We start from the raw sequence: 16,735 nt of genomic DNA on the forward strand, positions 1-16,735 counted from the left end.
TGTGAAACAGTTCCTGTGTGTTACTGATGCCTGCGATAGGAGACAGGTAGGACAGAATCCTCACAACGCCCTGATTTCCGTCGTGTAGTAGATGAACAATACACAAAATCATTCACTCTGTGTCTTTTCTTTCAATCCATCTGTCTGTAGATCCTGTCTTTGGGTGCAGGCTTCGACTCCCTTTTCTTCCGGCTTCACGCAGAAGGAGCGCTGGAGCGGGTTAGCGTATTCGAGGTCGACTTCCCTGATGTTGCCAGACGCAAGGCGTCCTTAATCAGCAGCAATCATATTCTGAAAGATGCGCTTCCAGATTGCAGAGTCGTAGCTGGTATGAACCGGTATTGTTTTCCTTTATGAGCAAGGTTTAGGAGAAATTCTTATAAATGATATAAATTAAACATTGGTGTTATTTACCATATTGTACAGACAGTATGTCAGTATACGCACATAATTTTTTAAGTCACTTTAAAATACCAGAAATTATTATTTTACATTGTTGTGTCTCTAAAACAGCAGACCTCAAGTGGTTAACTGTAGTTCTTTTCACATTAGTGTTGCCATATTGTTTTCTGAACAACATTTTAAATATGCCTGTAGGTACATCATATGAAAAAGCCATAATATAGCCAGTTTAATGCTAAAACCCTGTGATTCACTTTGATAAGTAGCATTTGTTTCTCAGATCACGGCCACTTTCTGTTAGCACAGCTATGTGATTTTCAGTTTCAGAAGGAAACTGGGAACTTAACATTTAACGTGTAAATCCCTAATAAATACATAAATGATGATTATTAGAACTAAGTTAGTTAGTACAAATTCTATATCCTATTTGGTTTCTGTGTGAAAGAAAGGAAACCATAGCTCTGTTTCTGAATGGGGAAAATTCATAATTGAAAAGAAAGATTCCAAGAAAATACACTGCGCGTAGATTTGTCAAGAAGAAATGACCTGTCTGAATCTAATCCATGTACTCTTCCGTGTTGGAAGGGTTTTCAGGCCCTGTGTATGTGAACAGTGCTCACTATAACCTGCTGGGCGTGGATGTGAGGAATGAGCGAGAGGTGGAGGAGGCTCTGAGTGCAGCCGGACTACAGTGGAACTCCCCTACACTGATTCTCTCAGAGGTGGTGCTCACTTATATGGAAACACGCTGGTAAGTATAAGCTTGCTAGCATCTGCATGTTCCCTTATGTTACACCAGTGGTCGAGATCTACCTTCCTGAAAGTTTCATCTCCAACCAAAATCTAACACACCTGTTTTAGTTGATCAAGAACTTCTTAAGGTAATGATTAGATTGGCAGGTTGGCATGATTGTTGTTGGAGCTAAAGTCTTCAGAAAGGTAGATCTCCAGGAACAGGGTTGGTAACCACTGCTTTACGCTATATGGTGGTGATTCCTAAGCCCTTATTCGCGCCACAGGTCAGATGCTGTGATTGGTTGGGCAGCGAGGATCCTCCCCCAGGCTTTGTTTGTGATGTATGAACAAATCCGCCCAGAGGATCCCTTTGGCACAGTCATGCAGAACCACTTCCTGAAGCTCAACTCCAAAATCCATGCCCTCTGCCAGTACCCGGACACGGCAACACAGACTGAGAGACTGTTGCAAAAGGTATGTTTACTCATCAAAGTCTGAGAGGGTAGAGAGTCATATCCGAGGCCTTAATATTCAGTGTGACTGGGTGCTACTGGAATTGAAATATAACTGAAATTGTTTAATGCCAGTTAATGACTGGTGAAAAGGCCGATACAGCAGTAACTTCCATGAAACTTGTCGGGGGTGTTTTTTGTTTGTTTGTTTTTTTGGTGTAGATCAATTGAGCTATTTTACATAGCATTTCTGTTGGAAGCCTTTTTGCAAAATAGTAGACAGTAGCTGCAGCATTTATTGTTCTTATTAATGTTTCCTCATTCCACCAACTGCGATGAACACCGGTTATTGCGCATGTTGAAAACAGCTTTAACCATACATATCAAACTCTCAGTTGTGGAAAAGATTTGATGTTTTTTAAACATTTTTTAATACAAAGGCTTTCAGATTCTCACAATAATACTTTTTTTTTTCCCCCTGTCAGACAGTCTGGTTACAATTATTACAGGCCATATATTGATCAGCACTTTATCCCCCCCCCCTTCTTCTCTGACAGGGATGGGAGAAATGTGTATGCTTGGATATGAACCAGTTCTACTTCGGTCTTTTAACAGAGGACGAGAGGGAGAGGGTGGAGAAGTTGGAGCCGTTCGATGAATTTGAGGTGAGGCACTCTGTGCTGAAGTTCTTCTGAATAAACACTCAAACTAAGATCAGCTCCATTTTGGCTATACAGTGTGTACAAATTCCATTTCCAGATACATCCTTGCTGTTTTTTATTTATTTATTTTCATTAGGAATGGCATCAAAAGTGTTCCCATTACTTCATCCTCACCGCCTCCAAAGGCTCTCTGACCAGTCACGCAGTCCTTACACTCCCCAGAGGTATGATCTGATAATAACTAACCTGCAAACCACTGAATAAAATCTTGTGGCCAAGAGTTCGCTTCTCAAATGGTAATGAAACGAATAAACCTAATTTGTGACCATATAAATTTATTCATGATTAAAGATAGTAACATTCATGACTTCATTTTTTTTCACTGATAAGATTATGCTATCAGTGTAAACCTAGTGTGGAAAAAATTATTGCCTAATCCAAACCAAAACCTAAAAATGAAAGGAGCCATTTGTAATTTTAGAGCCCATTGCTGCCCCTTTAATCCAATGCTTACTTACTCACCAAGCACTTTATTAGGAACACTATAGTAATACTGGGTAGGGCTTCCATTTGCTCTCAAAACAGTCTCAATTCATCGGGGCATGGATTTCACAAGATGTTGGAAATATTCCTTTTGAGATTCTGGTCCATGTTGACACGATTGCATCACGCAGTTCAAGCAGATTTTCCAGGTGCATTTTCATGCTGCGAATCTCCAGTTCTACCACATCCCAAAGATGATCTACTGTATTCAGATCCGGTGACTAGGAAGGCCACTGAAGACCACTGAACTCATTGTCATGTTCATGAAACCAGTTTAAGACGACATTTGCTTTGCGACATGGTGCATTATCATGCTGGAAGTAGCCATTAGAAGATGGTAAATTGTGGCCATGAAGGGATGCACAGGGTCAACAACAATACTCAAATAGGCTATGGCATTCAAGCAATGATTGATTAGTATTAACAGGCCCAAAACATTCCCCACAACATTACACCACCTCCACCAACCTGGACTGTTGACACAAGGCAGGTTGGCTCCATGGATTCATGCTGTTGGAGCTAAATTCTGACCCTAACATCTGTGTGCCTCAGCAGAAATCAAGATTCATCAGACTAGGCTACATTTTTCCAGTCTTCAACTGTTCAGTTTTGGTGATCCTGTTCCCACTGCAGCCTCAGCTTTCTGTTCTTGTCTGACAGAAGTGGAACCTGACGTGGTCTTCTGCTGTTGAAGCCCATCCGCCTCAAGGTTCAACATGTTGTGCATTCTGAGATGCTTTTCTGCTCACCACAATTGTACAGAGTGTACTGTGGTTACCATTTATAAGTGTGCCATTTACTGTAGCCTTTCTGTCAGCTTGAACCAGAATGGCCATTCTCCATTGACCTCTCTCATCAGCAAGGCGTTTCCAATCGTAGAACTGCTGCTCACTGGATGTTTTTTCTTTATTGCACCATAGAATAAACTCTAAAGACTGCTGTGTGTGAAAATTCAAGAAGATCAGCAGTTATAGAAATACTCAAATCAGCCAGTCTAGCACCAACAATCATGCCACGGTCAATATAACGGAGATCCCATCCCCCCCCATTCTGATGGTTGATGTGAACGTTACCCGAAGCTGCTGGCCCATATCAGCATGATTTTATGCATTGCATTGCTGCCACATGATTGGCTGTTTAGATAACTGCATGAATGACTAGGTGTACAGATGTTCCTAATAAAGTGCTCCATGAGTGTATATGTATTATGCTGTGTGCCTTTGTGTTATTTAGTTCAAGTTAGTAGATAGAGCAAGTGTTGCCTGAACTGTGCTCTCTCACTTGTAAATGCTCTCAGATACCCCCATTCCCTCATTAAAGCCTGATCTGAAGGGTCTGCCTATGGCAGTGCGGCTCATGGCTGGAGCTCCATGTGTAGAGGCCATGGGAATGGCCTCCTCCCTGCTGGAGCCTGGGGTTGTACTCCTCACAGGGGGCTGTGGAAGACGAGGCCGAAACACTGCAGCCACGCTTTTGATCAGAGAGCACACAGCCTGGAGATGTGCCACTGCGGAGCCAGAGGGAGAGAAAGGTGTGTGTGTGTGTGTGTGTGTGTGTGTGTGTGTGTGTGTGTGTGTGTGTGTGTGTGTGTGTGTGATTGATATTTATGCTTGTTATTGGAATGTACTTTCTTTTTTTTTTAAATGCAGGTGTGCGGCTGTATCACTCCATGACCTCTGTCCCTGGTTGGGGTGCAGTAATTATAGGTGGCAGAACTTCTCCACTTAACCCCATTGATGACATTCTGAGAGTCACCTATCTAACTGACGAGTTTAACTCCAAAAATATGCTGGTATCTATGGAGAAGATGGTCTGTACTGGCACAGCGCCAAAACCAAGATGGCGGCACACAGTTACCTTACTGAGTCATGGTGGTAAGGACGATCTCTTAGCTGATACTCTGATATTACAATACTTGTTAGCTGATTCTCATTGTAATATCTCCTTCATTCAGATAGGAACTACTTATTTGTTTTTGGAGGCCGTACAGAAACGGAACCGGTTCTAGGTGATGCACACTTCCTGTGTTTGGAGGACCAGCACTGGACAGATGTAAGTCTTGTTAAGTCCATTCGTCTTAATTATTCAAAGAAGACAGGCTATGGTTCATACAAAAAAAAACACTAGCAATGTTTGCCTGTACTTCTAAAGTAGGATTGCTGACCTAAGATCAGCGACTCTAGTCTGGATACTGGTGAGAAATGACCAGGCCACAGTTTATTCTTAATGAGCTGTCTTCTCCAAAGGTCCCAGTTGAAGGCTGCATCCCTGAACCACGCCACTCCCACTCCACTTGTGCCTATAGACGAGGACTGGCGATGTTTGGTGGCCTGGGCCGAGGAGGTGTCCCTTTAGGAGACGTTGTCCTGCTGAAGCCCACGGCCATAGGCTTCTGCTGGGAGAAGCTGCATGTCTTTCCAGCCTTGGTGCCAAGGTATCACTGTTTCTTCAATGGAATATTTTATGTATTTAATAATACAACTATTTATTGAATAGTCATTTTTAAACCTCAGGTATTCCCATTCTGCCCATGTGATTGGTGAGAATCTGGTGGTAGTTGGTGGAGTCTGGCTCCAGGCAGATGGTGTCCCGGGAGTTGCTGTTATAAACCTGACCACCGGGGTCAGTGTTGAAGTCAGCTTAGACACAGTGAGTAGCATGTGCCTGGTCTCCAGGCTCCAGTTGTTTGCAGTGTGAACTTTTTGATCATGGAAAATAAGGACAGTTTTTTTTTCTATTACACATGGATTGTCAATTCACCATATAATCATCATTTTTTTCCCTGCAGTCATCTGTTCCCTGGCCCCTCATGCTACATTCATTCTGCTCAGAGCTGCTGGACTCAGACGGAGCTGAGATGGTGCTCATTGGTGGTGGAGGAAACTGCTTCTCTTTTGGCACCCACCTCAATTCCCACCCTGTCATTCTAGACCTGAGGCCAGTGCTTCAAAACACAGCACGTTTCGACCACCCAGTCAAAACACCTCTGGAAACATAGTTATGTCATCTTCAGCTTGTAACTAAAGCTAGCTATGAAGACCTTCTTGGGCCAGGATCATGTGCAGTAATTAAAACCATGTAAATAATCGAACAGACTCTTCCAAGCTATCAGCAGCCAAACTTTATTTCATCTTCAGTTTAAATCACAACCAAAGAGCTGTAACCATGCGGCACATGGCATCAACGCATCCTTGTTCGGTTAAGGTCACTCGGTCAGGCGGCGGAAAGACTGCACGGTGGGACAGACCGCACCCCAGTCCACAGGCTTGCGATATTCGCCCTTTTCCAGGATGTACTGGCGGCCATGGTAATTGGGGTGCTCGTAGAATACCCAGTAGCCATTCAGGACCTTGCAGGAGTGTACCTCTCTCATGCGGTAACGCTCCAGAGTGGACGGGCAGTCTTCTGTGGCCTCGAATGACTGACCGGCAAAGTCTGCCTTGTCGAAGAACTGCATCTTGTACTGTGTCCCACTTGTCTAGAACGTCAAGCGGGAAAATGGACGGGAGAGTATTGGGGTTGGGAAGGACAAGGGAAAGGGTAGAATGGAGCAAGCAGGACATGGAAGTGATAACATTGGAGTACACTGCTATATATTATCACTCCAAAAGAGCAGTCTTGTGTATTTTTTTCCTAATAAAAATGGTCGATTTTTTTTTGGTCATTGTATTGTATTAGTGCAGTGGTTGGACTTACTAAGTGGATCATCTTGCAGGAGCTGAGCCGGTCATTGAGGCCCATCCAGCGCACGAACTCCGGGTACTCCCCACGTGTTACCACATACTGGTAGCCCATATAGTTGGGGCGCTCGTAGACCACCCAGATGCCACTCTCCACATGTATGGAGTTACAGCGGCTCAGGTAGGTGTGGAAGTCTGAGCAGTCGCTGTCGCACTCATAGCGGCGGCCCTTGAAGTTTTTATCCTCGTAGAGAATAATCTGGAAAACGTATTGGACGGATGTTAAAAAGAACTTTTTCATACTGACATGGTCAAATGCTCTGTATACTAATATAGTTAAAAACATCATCCACGTGTATACGTAAAGATAAAGAATCACTACACTGGTTTGATTCGTGCCAAAACGGGGCAAGGCACCAAAATGCCAGCTAACACCTGCAGAAAGTTTTCTCTATAATGCCATAACAGAACCAGATGGGCAACTAAAATAAATAAAAACAAAACATTGGCACATTTCAACACTTCTACTTTGCACCGAGACAAATGTTGGAAGCTATCCTCAAGTCCTGATTAGCCCAAAACCTTTTCGACTGGCACGACACGATAATTTTCATCGCAAATGAATAGCAAATCTTAAGAGTTGAAGTAGATGCTAACATTAGATCTGATTTTATAAAATACTCTTTTTAGTTAGTCAGAACGTCTCGGTAATTCATAACAATTGCATAACTAGAGCAAAGATCTGCCTCAATATGGCCAAAAACAGCTCTTCGTGCACATGAAATAGGCACTGATGATGATGATGATGATAATAATAATAATAATAATAATAATAAACTTTGCCCATGGCTTCTGTTAGAGCATCGAGACACTAAAGTGCGTACTCACCCTCCCCATTATGGATCTCGTATATAAACTCGATTGAGGAAAGTGTCTCAAGTCCTATCTGAGCGCAGACCCACTGGTGCTGTTGTTTATATACTTGGCCCCCAGATTTACGATTAGTTTGGTGGGGAGCACTCGATAATCGCTTTGTCATGACAACGAGATCCAAAATTTGAGTCAGTGATTCTAGGCCTTTATTCAGGATTTCCAGAAAAAGAGATGTGGGATTAACGTATAATGGAAATAGTGCCAGAGCCACCCGTTTGCTCCCCCTCCATTCTGTCCTGGCTGAAACACTCACATGCACTATCCCAGAATGCACCACAACACAAGCATCATGCCAACCTGAGCTCCAATGCCAAGACCACTGGCAAATGTGAAGAGCCGAATAGAATGGATTGTTGCGTCATACTGTTCTGAATGACGCATCGTCAGCTGTTTTTACTGCTTATAAAAATGAAAACGTTCTGTTAAAACCACTTTTATAGTTATATGAATATAAGGGATTTGGGTTTTAATAGCAACTCATCCGGAGCCAAACGCGGTCATTAAATTTCCAACATGTGCAAAGATAAAGCATCTTTTATTGGTAGTCAAACAAAATCTCTTCCCTTAATCTAAACATAATGCCAAACTGTACTTAACAGACTGTGCTCTCTTTGTAAAAACAGGTCCTCTGGATTTATTCATACACTTTATTCATAATGGAAAAAGAGACGAGATACATGACGGACAAAAGTGAGTTCCTACAGAAGTAGAAAAATGAATCCAGAGAGTAATGTGGTATTTCATGTTGGTTTGGATATACAGGTCATATAAATTAAATCTCATAATGAATCTAGAGCAATGCTTCCCCGGTTTTCTGTTGCGGACTCCCTTCTTTTCTATGTTTTAGTGCTTTCCCTTCGGGGCTGTGAAATTAATATACAGGGCAGATGAACTCCAGAACTGAGCGACACTGGTCTTAGAGAACACAATAAGTAGCACTTACTGGGAAAGTTATGAAACTGGAAGTGCAACAACTACAGCAGGGGGAAAAAAATAAATAAATACATTCACAGTCATACTGGCTGCCAATAGAGAACTTGGTACTCATGGATATCGAGCATCAAGTAAGAGTGCTAAATATATTCTGGCTTAGATAAGCTTTCCCTTATTTTAATCTTGGATCTGTACTCTTATTTTAAGAAAACGAATGCATACCAGCAAAAGGCATGTATTTCCTTCCTGTAAACCAGACAACTTCGAGAAGACGACAATTCTAAAAGTAAACACTTTCAAACTGTACACATGAATGCAGGACTCTGTTCTGTGCTATTCTTCCATATGAAAATGAATAAGGCAGTCGTCCTCTCAGAGGTACTCGCAACGCTCAAGTACCTTAACTGTAAAGCTTGCGTCTAATGAAAAGAAAAAACCCATAAAAAGCCATGCCGCTTGCAGATTAAGGGAATAATATATAATAATGAGGCATATTCTGCAGCATGTATCCAGCATATAATTCTCTAACAGTAGTAAGTAGTACAAGGCATATACTGTATCATATTTTGAAGACAACTTTCAGCATACCGTTTCAAATTCATATCCTGAGTCTGCTACGCTAACTGCCGATCTTGGATCAGTTCTGGGTTGAGAAGACCTGCTCAGATAAAAGCTTGTCTGCCCCAGCCAAGAGAAATGCTACGCAGATTTAAAGCTCACTAAATAAAATAAGTGCATCGGTGTCTGTTACAGTGTTCGTGTCCTCAGGACACTGTGGGGGTGTGAGCTTTTGGATGCTGTAGCGAACATTCAGAGCCATGGGTGGAGTTTGACTGGCACGTGGTGTTTGAACGCGTGATGGTTGGAGGCAGTAGGCTGTCCAGCTCCTGTCTGTGTCCCGTCTCCAGGAGCCACTCGTGAAACTTCTGCTCTACCAGAGCCCGGAACTGCCGCCGCTGCTCCCTGGAGAAGCAGTGAATGAAATCCCATTAGAGCTCTAAAACAACCTGTTTGTGCTACAATATGTATTTCAGTTGACCGGGGTGCCAATACATTTTAAGGTCATGTCAGTGGCAAAAAAAACGTTCAACTTTGCAGATCGCACACACAAACGTTTCTTAGCCTAGAATGGAAATATTTGAGTTGAGATAATATTATTGAGATAGGTCGTGATACTTCCTTGTCCTGATTATAATGTTCCAGGTTTTTTTTCTAAAATGTATAGAATTTCACAGACCTTTATATCTAAGAATGTATTTTATTGACAGCTGCTAGATATTCCAAATACTGATTTAAAATTTTACAATTTCTGATGTAAAATCAGTACTTTTAACTCTACCTGGAGCTGAGTTGTTTATGATTTTCTGAGGATCTACTAGCATCTGGCCATGACAGATTCTCACTTTACTGACACAATGAAAGAAATTACAGCCTCTATGATCCTACTTAACACTATACAACCTAATAACGTACTTGTTAAGGTGCGTGTCCTTCACCAGCTTCTGCCAGTTGTGCACCCTCTGTTGACGCTCCTCCAGAGCCTGCTGGTAGTCTGACGGCAGTCCCCCTGGCACCTCACAGGTGTCGCCCTCCATGAGGAACGGTACTACCATAGGGCAGAGCTGTGCAGGGGGCAGGACACGGTAGCAGGCCTGGTCTGGTGAGGGACAATCTGGGGCGTAAATCAACGGCCGATCCCAGAGATTGGGGACGACCGCTAAACCCACACTGGCCATGTGGTCCTCTAGGCTGGGGTAGTGTGTGTGGAAAGGCCCCAGTGTGAGGCTGGCATTGCCAGGCAGTAGAAGTGGCCTAGTGGGAGTGAGAGCATGAACGGTGCAGTCGGTGGAGCCACCCACCGCCAAGCGTCCGGCCACGCACACCAGCCGCACGTTCTCGCAACTCTGCATGTGAACACTGGTCTCCACTGGGCCCAGTACAACGGTGCTGTCTCGACATTTATCTAGAGTCACTGACCTGCAACGTAAAAGGACGGACCTTGCAGCGGGACTTTACTCATGTTTTTCTACAAGTCTTGTCGTCATACTGGTAATATTAAAATCAACAGTACTTTTGTTCAAGACTCTTACCTAAGGGGGGAAAGTAGGTAGATAAAAGCCTCGCTGCAGCGGTGCAGTTTGATGTTCGCGCCAGCCAGTTTCTCAGAGTCTTTAGCCAGTGTCTGTTTGTAAACCTGGGACATCAGCACCACCCTGCTGCCTGGAGGGGCCATGTGTGTGTTCCTGGCTATCTTGGCTCTCTTCATAGAACCTTCCACTAAGGTAAAGAAAGTATCAAGAATTCACCTGATTGCCCAGCAAAGACAGTGATGCACATTTAAAAACATTCTGATCATAAATAAAGAGAGCGAACAAAGCTTAGCAGGAAATACCACAAAAGAACAGAATTTTGCACCTTGCAGAGCCCAGGCCAGCTTCTTGCCCGAGCGCAGGCAGGTGGACATGCCGAACGGGTTGAGTGTGAGCACCTGGCTCAACCAGCTCTGCAACTGCTGCACTGAGTAGGAGCGGCTGATCTTTGAGTATCCAGCCATGGACTGGAGTGGGCTGCGACTCAGTAGTCGATGGAGAGGGTGAATAGTGCGGCCGCGGCTCGCCGTGCCCTCCAGCAGCACGCTGAGAGCCTGCAGGGCTTCGGCTGAGAGTTTACCGTCTCGCGAGGCCTGACCCGAACCCCTCAGCTCGCCTGGATCTGCCAACAGCTCCAGCAGTTCGGCCAGGTGAGTCTGCACGAAGGTAAGGTGTGCCTGGTCATCCCAATTCTGCCCGAACACAAAACACAAAAGATATGCTGTTATTGTGTTCTCGTTTAGTGACATTGAGGAAATGTTTATGGAACTCAGCAGTTCTCGTGCGTGGGTGTAAAGACAGATATCGCATTGTATGAAAAACACTGATCTCGTGGAACATATAAAGATGGCATGACAACCATAATTAGAACTGACGTCAGGTTTTGACCTTGTTTTGGGAGCTGATCTTGGCCTCCCTATCAGAGGAGGACGACAGGGAGCGAGAGCGAGGACTCGGCCACTCTTCACCAATTAGAGAGACGCGCAAAGAGACGCGGTTCAGCTGCTGCAGGTAGAGAAACAGCAGGAACTGCAGCGTGTCCACAGACAGCTGGACATGAAGAGACATATGGAAATTAAAGAGATTACTCGTATTAGGAACACGTGTTTTGAAAAATCTCTAGTTGCTACGTCGTCACTTTAGGACATGGAATGAATGAAAGAAGATGGAATGAGATGTGAATGGTTATGATTATGATTAAAATCCTGTCGTTTTGTCACACCTTGCTGCGCTGGCGGTCGAGATCACGAGGGTTCAGGCTCAGAGACAGAGCCTCTGCCCACTCAAGCTTCTCCTCGGCAGAGCGTGGCTCCAGCAGGTCAAAGGTTTCAAAGTAGAGCCAGGCCAGCTCCTCGGGCAACTGTAGCTTGCCACAGGCAATGTGCCGCCACATATGCCAGCCCAGCCGTGGGAAGCAGCCATCACGTGTGCGCACGTAGCAGGCCATCTTGCGCAGGTAGTGCATGCTCAGCTTGCTTGGAGGAGAGGCCTGTAGCGCACCCAGGAGGAACGGCTCCAGACGGGGCCACACACTTGCCGATAAGGTCTCCATTTCTGCGCAAAAGTGATGAGAAGTGTTACGTGTGGTCTGGATACCACCGGAGCCCATTCGTGAAAATACAACAGTTAAAGAAATGTCAATGAAATCCATCAACGTTAGGACAGAAATGTTAAGAAGCCAATGATTTCCAGCCTGTGATGACTATCTGCAGAGTTGCCAACTCTCACGCTTCCCAAGTAAATCTCACGCTAAATTAAATATCAAGCCAACGTACAAATACAGCATAGTCACAAATCCACTCGCACGATTTGTTTTCCGTGAGTATCGAGAAGGTGTGGGGTTTAATTAGACCAATGAAGCCCCGCAACTTCTTGATTGGACCGGTCTGACTCGGCTGAGTCCTGTACCAATCATTTCCTCCCGTGCCATGTAAAGTCACTGTATATAAGCCAGAGTTGTTTTGAAACATAACTGTCTGTGCACACAAATCATTTGATTTATTAGGTCTAAAATAGCATTTATTCATTCATTCTTTACCGGAAATGTAGCCTTTGTAGTTGAGTATTCTAAAGTATTTTAAGAAGAGAGAGAGTAAAGACACTGGAGAAGACAGGGAAGGCATTTTAAAGTCCCTGCGAAGTGCCTTTAAACGTGCAGCATCATTTTATGCGCTGATGTCATTTCCACTGAAACAAGAAGTCAGGACGGGACAAATTGTGTGGCTCCACCCCATTTTTAAATAGCCAATAGCGTTTAGCTCATCTCACAGCCCGGGCTAAGCAGTCCTTATTTTTAAAATTCCTTTATTGTATTTAATTTAGGAACATGGTCAAATATAAAGCAAAATTCAGTCAAACGCATTGTTGAACAGTTCAGAGGACGAGAAATAAAATGAAAATAAAAAATAAAAGTAACAGCAGCAATAGAAAAGCACATACTAATGTTTGGGCAGTTACATGAATTTGAAAAGCTTTAATATTGTAACGTTATCATAAGTTTCTTGTTTTGTATTCTCATGTTTGAAATGGTTTTAAAGTATACATTAAGATCAGCGTTACAGAAGGAAATATATTAGGGTTGTTTTTTTAGTTCTTCTTGTCTTGTGACTGTAAAGCTTTGTTAGAATAATTTAAAAATGAATGATGTAATTTTGTTTTTCAGGAAAAAAAAGGGTTTTGTAAACAAAGTAAAATATCATATGGTTTTAAAGTTAACGTTTTGTTCAATTTTGTCGTCATGTCCATTTTAAAAAGTCAACCCAAAATTTGGTAGAGATAACAAATTTATATTTATAAGGTCATGACCAGATGGTGAAGTTTACAGCATCTTGATTTGGATGGAGGCTTTGGATCTGACAATAATAAAATTATTATTAAAATGTTCCTCAGAAATGGAAATACCATTTACTGAAAGTTGGGGACTTTGTAAGGTTGAATCATTAATATCTACAACTGAGGATTTGGTTAAAATTAGTATGCTATTGGGGATAGCCTCAATTCTTCTTTTTTTTATTATTATTATTATTATTATTTTTCATTTATAAGTGCTGTCCATTCTTGTCAACAAGCTGGTTTACAATGAAAATGATTATACAATGAATTTTCTGGAACCAATTCTCCCCATACAGTGACTTTTGGTTATAAGTGATATTACCATATGGACGGGACACTTCAGATTCTAGAAAGCATTTGATTGGACAGAAATCTGATGAGAAGCTGAAGTGCAAAGTGATGTCATCAAAATCGCTGGTCTGTATCGGTGGTAGACAGAGACTGTACATTCGGAATTCATATATTTCCTAAATATGAATTTTGCCCCCTTATTCTTATGTCCGCACAGAAAAAATTTATTTGATTCATAAACATGACTCCAGCCAGGAAGCCAATGTTAGCAACCCTGCTATCTGGATAAGTAGCAGATGGCATATTAGTATCCATGTTGTTGTTTTTCATCTGGAATCTTTACCACAGAAATCCAGAGGAGTCAAATGTCCAACCTGTGACTTATATCTGACCATAAAACTTTAAAACAAGCTCATATTAAACTGGTTACACTAGTACACGCTAACTCATCTTCGCTAGCTGATTAGTACATGAGCATCTTCAAAGGGCGAACCAGGTTCCCATGACAACCACAGCACGCGCAAGGATTTTAACCGTTAAATATAGATTCGCCCACAAAATAACTATTTTCTGCTAGTTACATAGCTTATAATGTATTTATAAATAACGCAATAGGTAAATATAAAGCTGACTGCACAAGCATTCTTACTTTCTGCATCCGGCCGTCCTCTGCTCTTCGGAGCCCTGAGCCCAGTCACTTCCAGTGCATAAGGAAAATAAGCAGTGTACCTTGCGTACTAATCAGCTTTTTAAGCTAAAAGTGTAACAGTGAAATGGCGGACGTTGCTGTAAATAAAGTTTGTACGCGACATTGGCTCCCGCCTGCACACCTCTTTATTTGGCGCCAGAAACTCTAACGCGCAGTGCTTGTTTGTTTATTTCTTTTTACACAGGTTGACGTTTTCCCACTTAATTTCACTTTGAACTTTTAGTTATCCAAAATGTGCAGCAAACTAAAAAAAATTTGTTTTTGTTTTTTTTTTTTATCAAAGAACTCGCTTTTAAAAACACTTTTCCGTTTGGTGCGCGGTTGCTGTAGCCAACACTTCACTAAACAGCACACCACTTCCTGACTGGATTTCAAAATAAAAGCCACGAACAGAAAGCTGAGACTGCAGTCGGAACAGGCTCACCAAAACTGGACAGTTGAAGACTGGAAAAATGTAGCCTGGTCTGATGAATCTCGATTTCTTCTGAGGCACACAGTTGTTAGGGTCAGATTTTGGCACCAACAGTATAAATCCATGAACCCAACCTGCCTTGTGTCAACAGTTCAGGCTGGTGGAGGTGGTATAATGGTGTGGGGGATGTTTTCTTGGCACACTTTGTACCTGTTAATACTAATCAATCATTGCTTGAATGCCACAGCCTATTTGAGTATTGTTGCTGACCATGTGCATCCCTTCATGGCCACAATTTACCATCTTTTAATGGCTACTTCCAGCATGATAATGCACCATGTCACAAAGCAAAAGGCGGCTCAGGTTTGTTCCATGAATATGATAGAGTTCAGTGTTCTTCAGTGGCTTCCTCAATCATCAGATTTGAATCCAATAGAACACCTTTGTGATTTGATTGAAGAGGAGATTCGCAGCATGAAAGTGCTCCTCAAAAATGATCAATTAGCCTATGTGACAATAATTTGAACATGAGCCAGAATGTTAAGGGAAGGTTTCCAACATCTTGTATAATCCATGTCATGAAGAATTTAGACTGTGTAGAATGTTTGGGACGATACCTGCGGCATGCCACATTGAGAATGTTAAATAGTGCTTTTGCTTATTTATTTAAACATGTATATTTACTAGAGTAAATCTAACATTTAAAAACATCAGATGGACCTCTTTTTTTTTACTGATGAGGAAAAAAATCAGCAAATGTTTAAATATACTGCAGATACAACTCAGTTTTAAACATTTCAAACACATAATTCTTCCCAGACTGTTTTGTTCTATACAGTCCCTCCAGGATTTTGCAATTTTGCGATAGCAGAAATGAACACAAAATCAAGGAAACTCTGCAATATTCGGAGGAGCTCACAATTTTTCTAAATTACCACAGATTTACTGAAGATTTGGGCCAAGACGCATTATATAATGTCATCACAATGCATATTCAGCCAAAACCTTCTTTGATTCACGTGTGTGGAATGAGTACAGCTAAAAGGTCTCATTTACTAACAAACACCGTTGCGAAAGACCTTGCAAAACTATTTCTTGCAATCGTGATTTCAAGAAGTTTTCCTCAAAAAAAAAGCACCAAAAAAACCCTCAGCAAACTGCATCACACATTTTGAAAAAATCTGCAAGAAAATCATATATTTGGGCTGCAACAATTACAAAAAAAAAAACTCCTGCAACTCCAGTACGGACTGTCTTTGTATGCATTTTTGTCTTGTTTTGTCACTGGGGCTGAAATTTAACATCTTGGAAAGAAAATATCAAAATTGATCTCTTTTTAAAATTTGTTTAAAAAAAAAAGTTTGGTTTGTTTTTTTGTTTAACCATGGGACATAATCACAATTGATACTGAATAGTTAGTTTCATGGCTAATACCCCTGCTGGGAAATAAAAGCCCCAATAAAAACCACCACAGAAATTCTAATGGTTTCCACTACAAATGGTTTCCACTACTATCAACCCATCAGCTGTTAACCATTACCAAATGGTTTCCATTACGTAGTAGGACTTATTAAGGACATAGGTTCTTACAAATTACCAACAGACACCTACGGAGACAATTACAGTTTCCGTTAAAACTGGAATAAAGTTGGTTTGACGTTGGACGTTCGATATTCGAGGAAATGCGGAAATTAAGGGACCGTCTCTAAAGTTACATACGACATTGTTATGCACGTTTCTAACTTCAATGGCATTTGAAGGGAATGATGTACAGTCACACAACCAACTGTAAAGTGTTCATCTAGGTGTCAGGTATGAGACACACCTTTTAGATTCTTGATATTTATCAAAATAAGCTATTAAATCACATTTAAATTAGACATGAATTTCACTACAGAATGGGCCCATACACAAAATATACCATAATTTAAATCTCAATAGCATTTGAAGGGAATGACTTACATTTAAATTAGACATGAATTTGATTTAATAGTTTATTTTGATAAATATCAAAAATCTAAAAGGTGTGCCTCATACCTGACACCTAGATGAACACTTTCC

General features: G+C 42.0%; 3 protein-coding genes across 5 annotated transcripts in view; 1 reads left to right on the forward strand and 2 right to left on the reverse strand.

Moving 5' to 3' along the window:
* lcmt2 (leucine carboxyl methyltransferase 2) overlaps positions 1–6,458 on the forward strand; it is a 7,316-nt gene extending 858 nt beyond the window's left edge. The window contains exons 3-14 of one of the 2 annotated variants that reach the window (XM_017469595.3): positions 1–46; positions 151–328; positions 988–1,153; positions 1,422–1,611; positions 2,147–2,254; positions 2,388–2,475; positions 4,092–4,325; positions 4,444–4,668; positions 4,749–4,846; positions 5,041–5,228; positions 5,308–5,443; positions 5,583–6,458. The exon at positions 1–46 is cut by the window's left edge and continues 36 nt beyond it. In XM_017469595.3, the coding sequence (XP_017325084.1) occupies positions 1–46; positions 151–328; positions 988–1,153; positions 1,422–1,611; positions 2,147–2,254; positions 2,388–2,475; positions 4,092–4,325; positions 4,444–4,668; positions 4,749–4,846; positions 5,041–5,228; positions 5,308–5,443; positions 5,583–5,792 (1,867 nt within the window). In that variant the 3' untranslated portion in view covers positions 5,793–6,458. The remainder of the gene's footprint in view (positions 47–150; positions 329–987; positions 1,154–1,421; positions 1,612–2,146; positions 2,255–2,387; positions 2,476–4,091; positions 4,326–4,443; positions 4,669–4,748; positions 4,847–5,040; positions 5,229–5,307; positions 5,444–5,582) is intronic. The other variant, XM_017469596.3, reaches the window with a different exon arrangement.
* crygs2 (crystallin, gamma S2) lies at positions 5,699–7,797 on the reverse strand. Of its 2 annotated transcripts, XM_047156139.2 has the most exons (3): positions 7,363–7,797; positions 6,491–6,733; positions 5,699–6,272 (listed from the first exon to the last, which is right to left on the reverse strand). In XM_047156139.2, the coding sequence occupies exons 1-3, from the start codon at positions 7,369–7,371 to the stop codon at positions 6,000–6,002; spliced, it is 525 nt and encodes a 174-aa protein (XP_047012095.1). In that variant the 5' UTR covers positions 7,372–7,797; the 3' UTR covers positions 5,699–5,999. The 2 variants fall into 2 exon arrangements, with proteins under 2 accessions (XP_047012095.1, XP_017325094.2); XM_017469605.3 differs by lacking the exon at positions 7,363–7,797 and having other exon boundaries at positions 6,491–7,294.
* A 126-nt stretch (positions 7,798–7,923) lies between these two features.
* On the reverse strand, positions 7,924–14,254 carry tbccd1 (TBCC domain containing 1). Its single transcript, XM_017469598.3, has 7 exons — positions 14,203–14,254; positions 11,653–11,984; positions 11,319–11,480; positions 10,756–11,122; positions 10,431–10,617; positions 9,814–10,317; positions 7,924–9,303 (listed from the first exon to the last, which is right to left on the reverse strand). Exons 2-7 carry the CDS (start codon positions 11,980–11,982, stop codon positions 9,105–9,107), a joined length of 1,749 nt encoding a protein of 582 aa, XP_017325087.1. The 5' UTR covers positions 11,983–11,984; positions 14,203–14,254; the 3' UTR covers positions 7,924–9,104.
* Positions 14,255–16,735: the final 2,481 nt, after the last annotated feature.

This window comes from Ictalurus punctatus, chromosome 6 (genome assembly GCF_001660625.3).
Source record: "Ictalurus punctatus breed USDA103 chromosome 6, Coco_2.0, whole genome shotgun sequence".
Classification (NCBI taxonomy): Eukaryota; Metazoa; Chordata; class Actinopteri; order Siluriformes; family Ictaluridae; genus Ictalurus; species Ictalurus punctatus.

What these genes read in the sequence shown, in the direction of transcription:
- tbccd1 (XM_017469598.3), bottom strand. Translation starts at nt 11,982, where the DNA reads ATGGAGACCTTATCGGCAAGTGTGTGGCCCCGTCTGGAGCCGTTCCTC. An exon ending in TCGACCGCCAGCGCAGCAAG is followed by an intron (nt 11,481 to 11,652) that starts GTGTGACAAAAC and finishes CTTCATGTCCAG; the next exon opens with CTGTCTGTGGACACGCTGCA. An exon ending in AGATCAGCTCCCAAAACAAG is followed by an intron (nt 11,123 to 11,318) that starts GTCAAAACCTGA and finishes GTGTTCGGGCAG; the next exon opens with AATTGGGATGACCAGGCACA.
- crygs2 (XM_017469605.3), bottom strand. Translation starts at nt 6,823, where the DNA reads ATGATGTTTTTAACTATATTAGTATACAGAGCATTTGACCATGTCAGT. An exon ending in CCTGCAAGATGATCCACTTA is followed by an intron (nt 6,273 to 6,490) that starts GTAAGTCCAACC and finishes TTGACGTTCTAG; the next exon opens with ACAAGTGGGACACAGTACAA.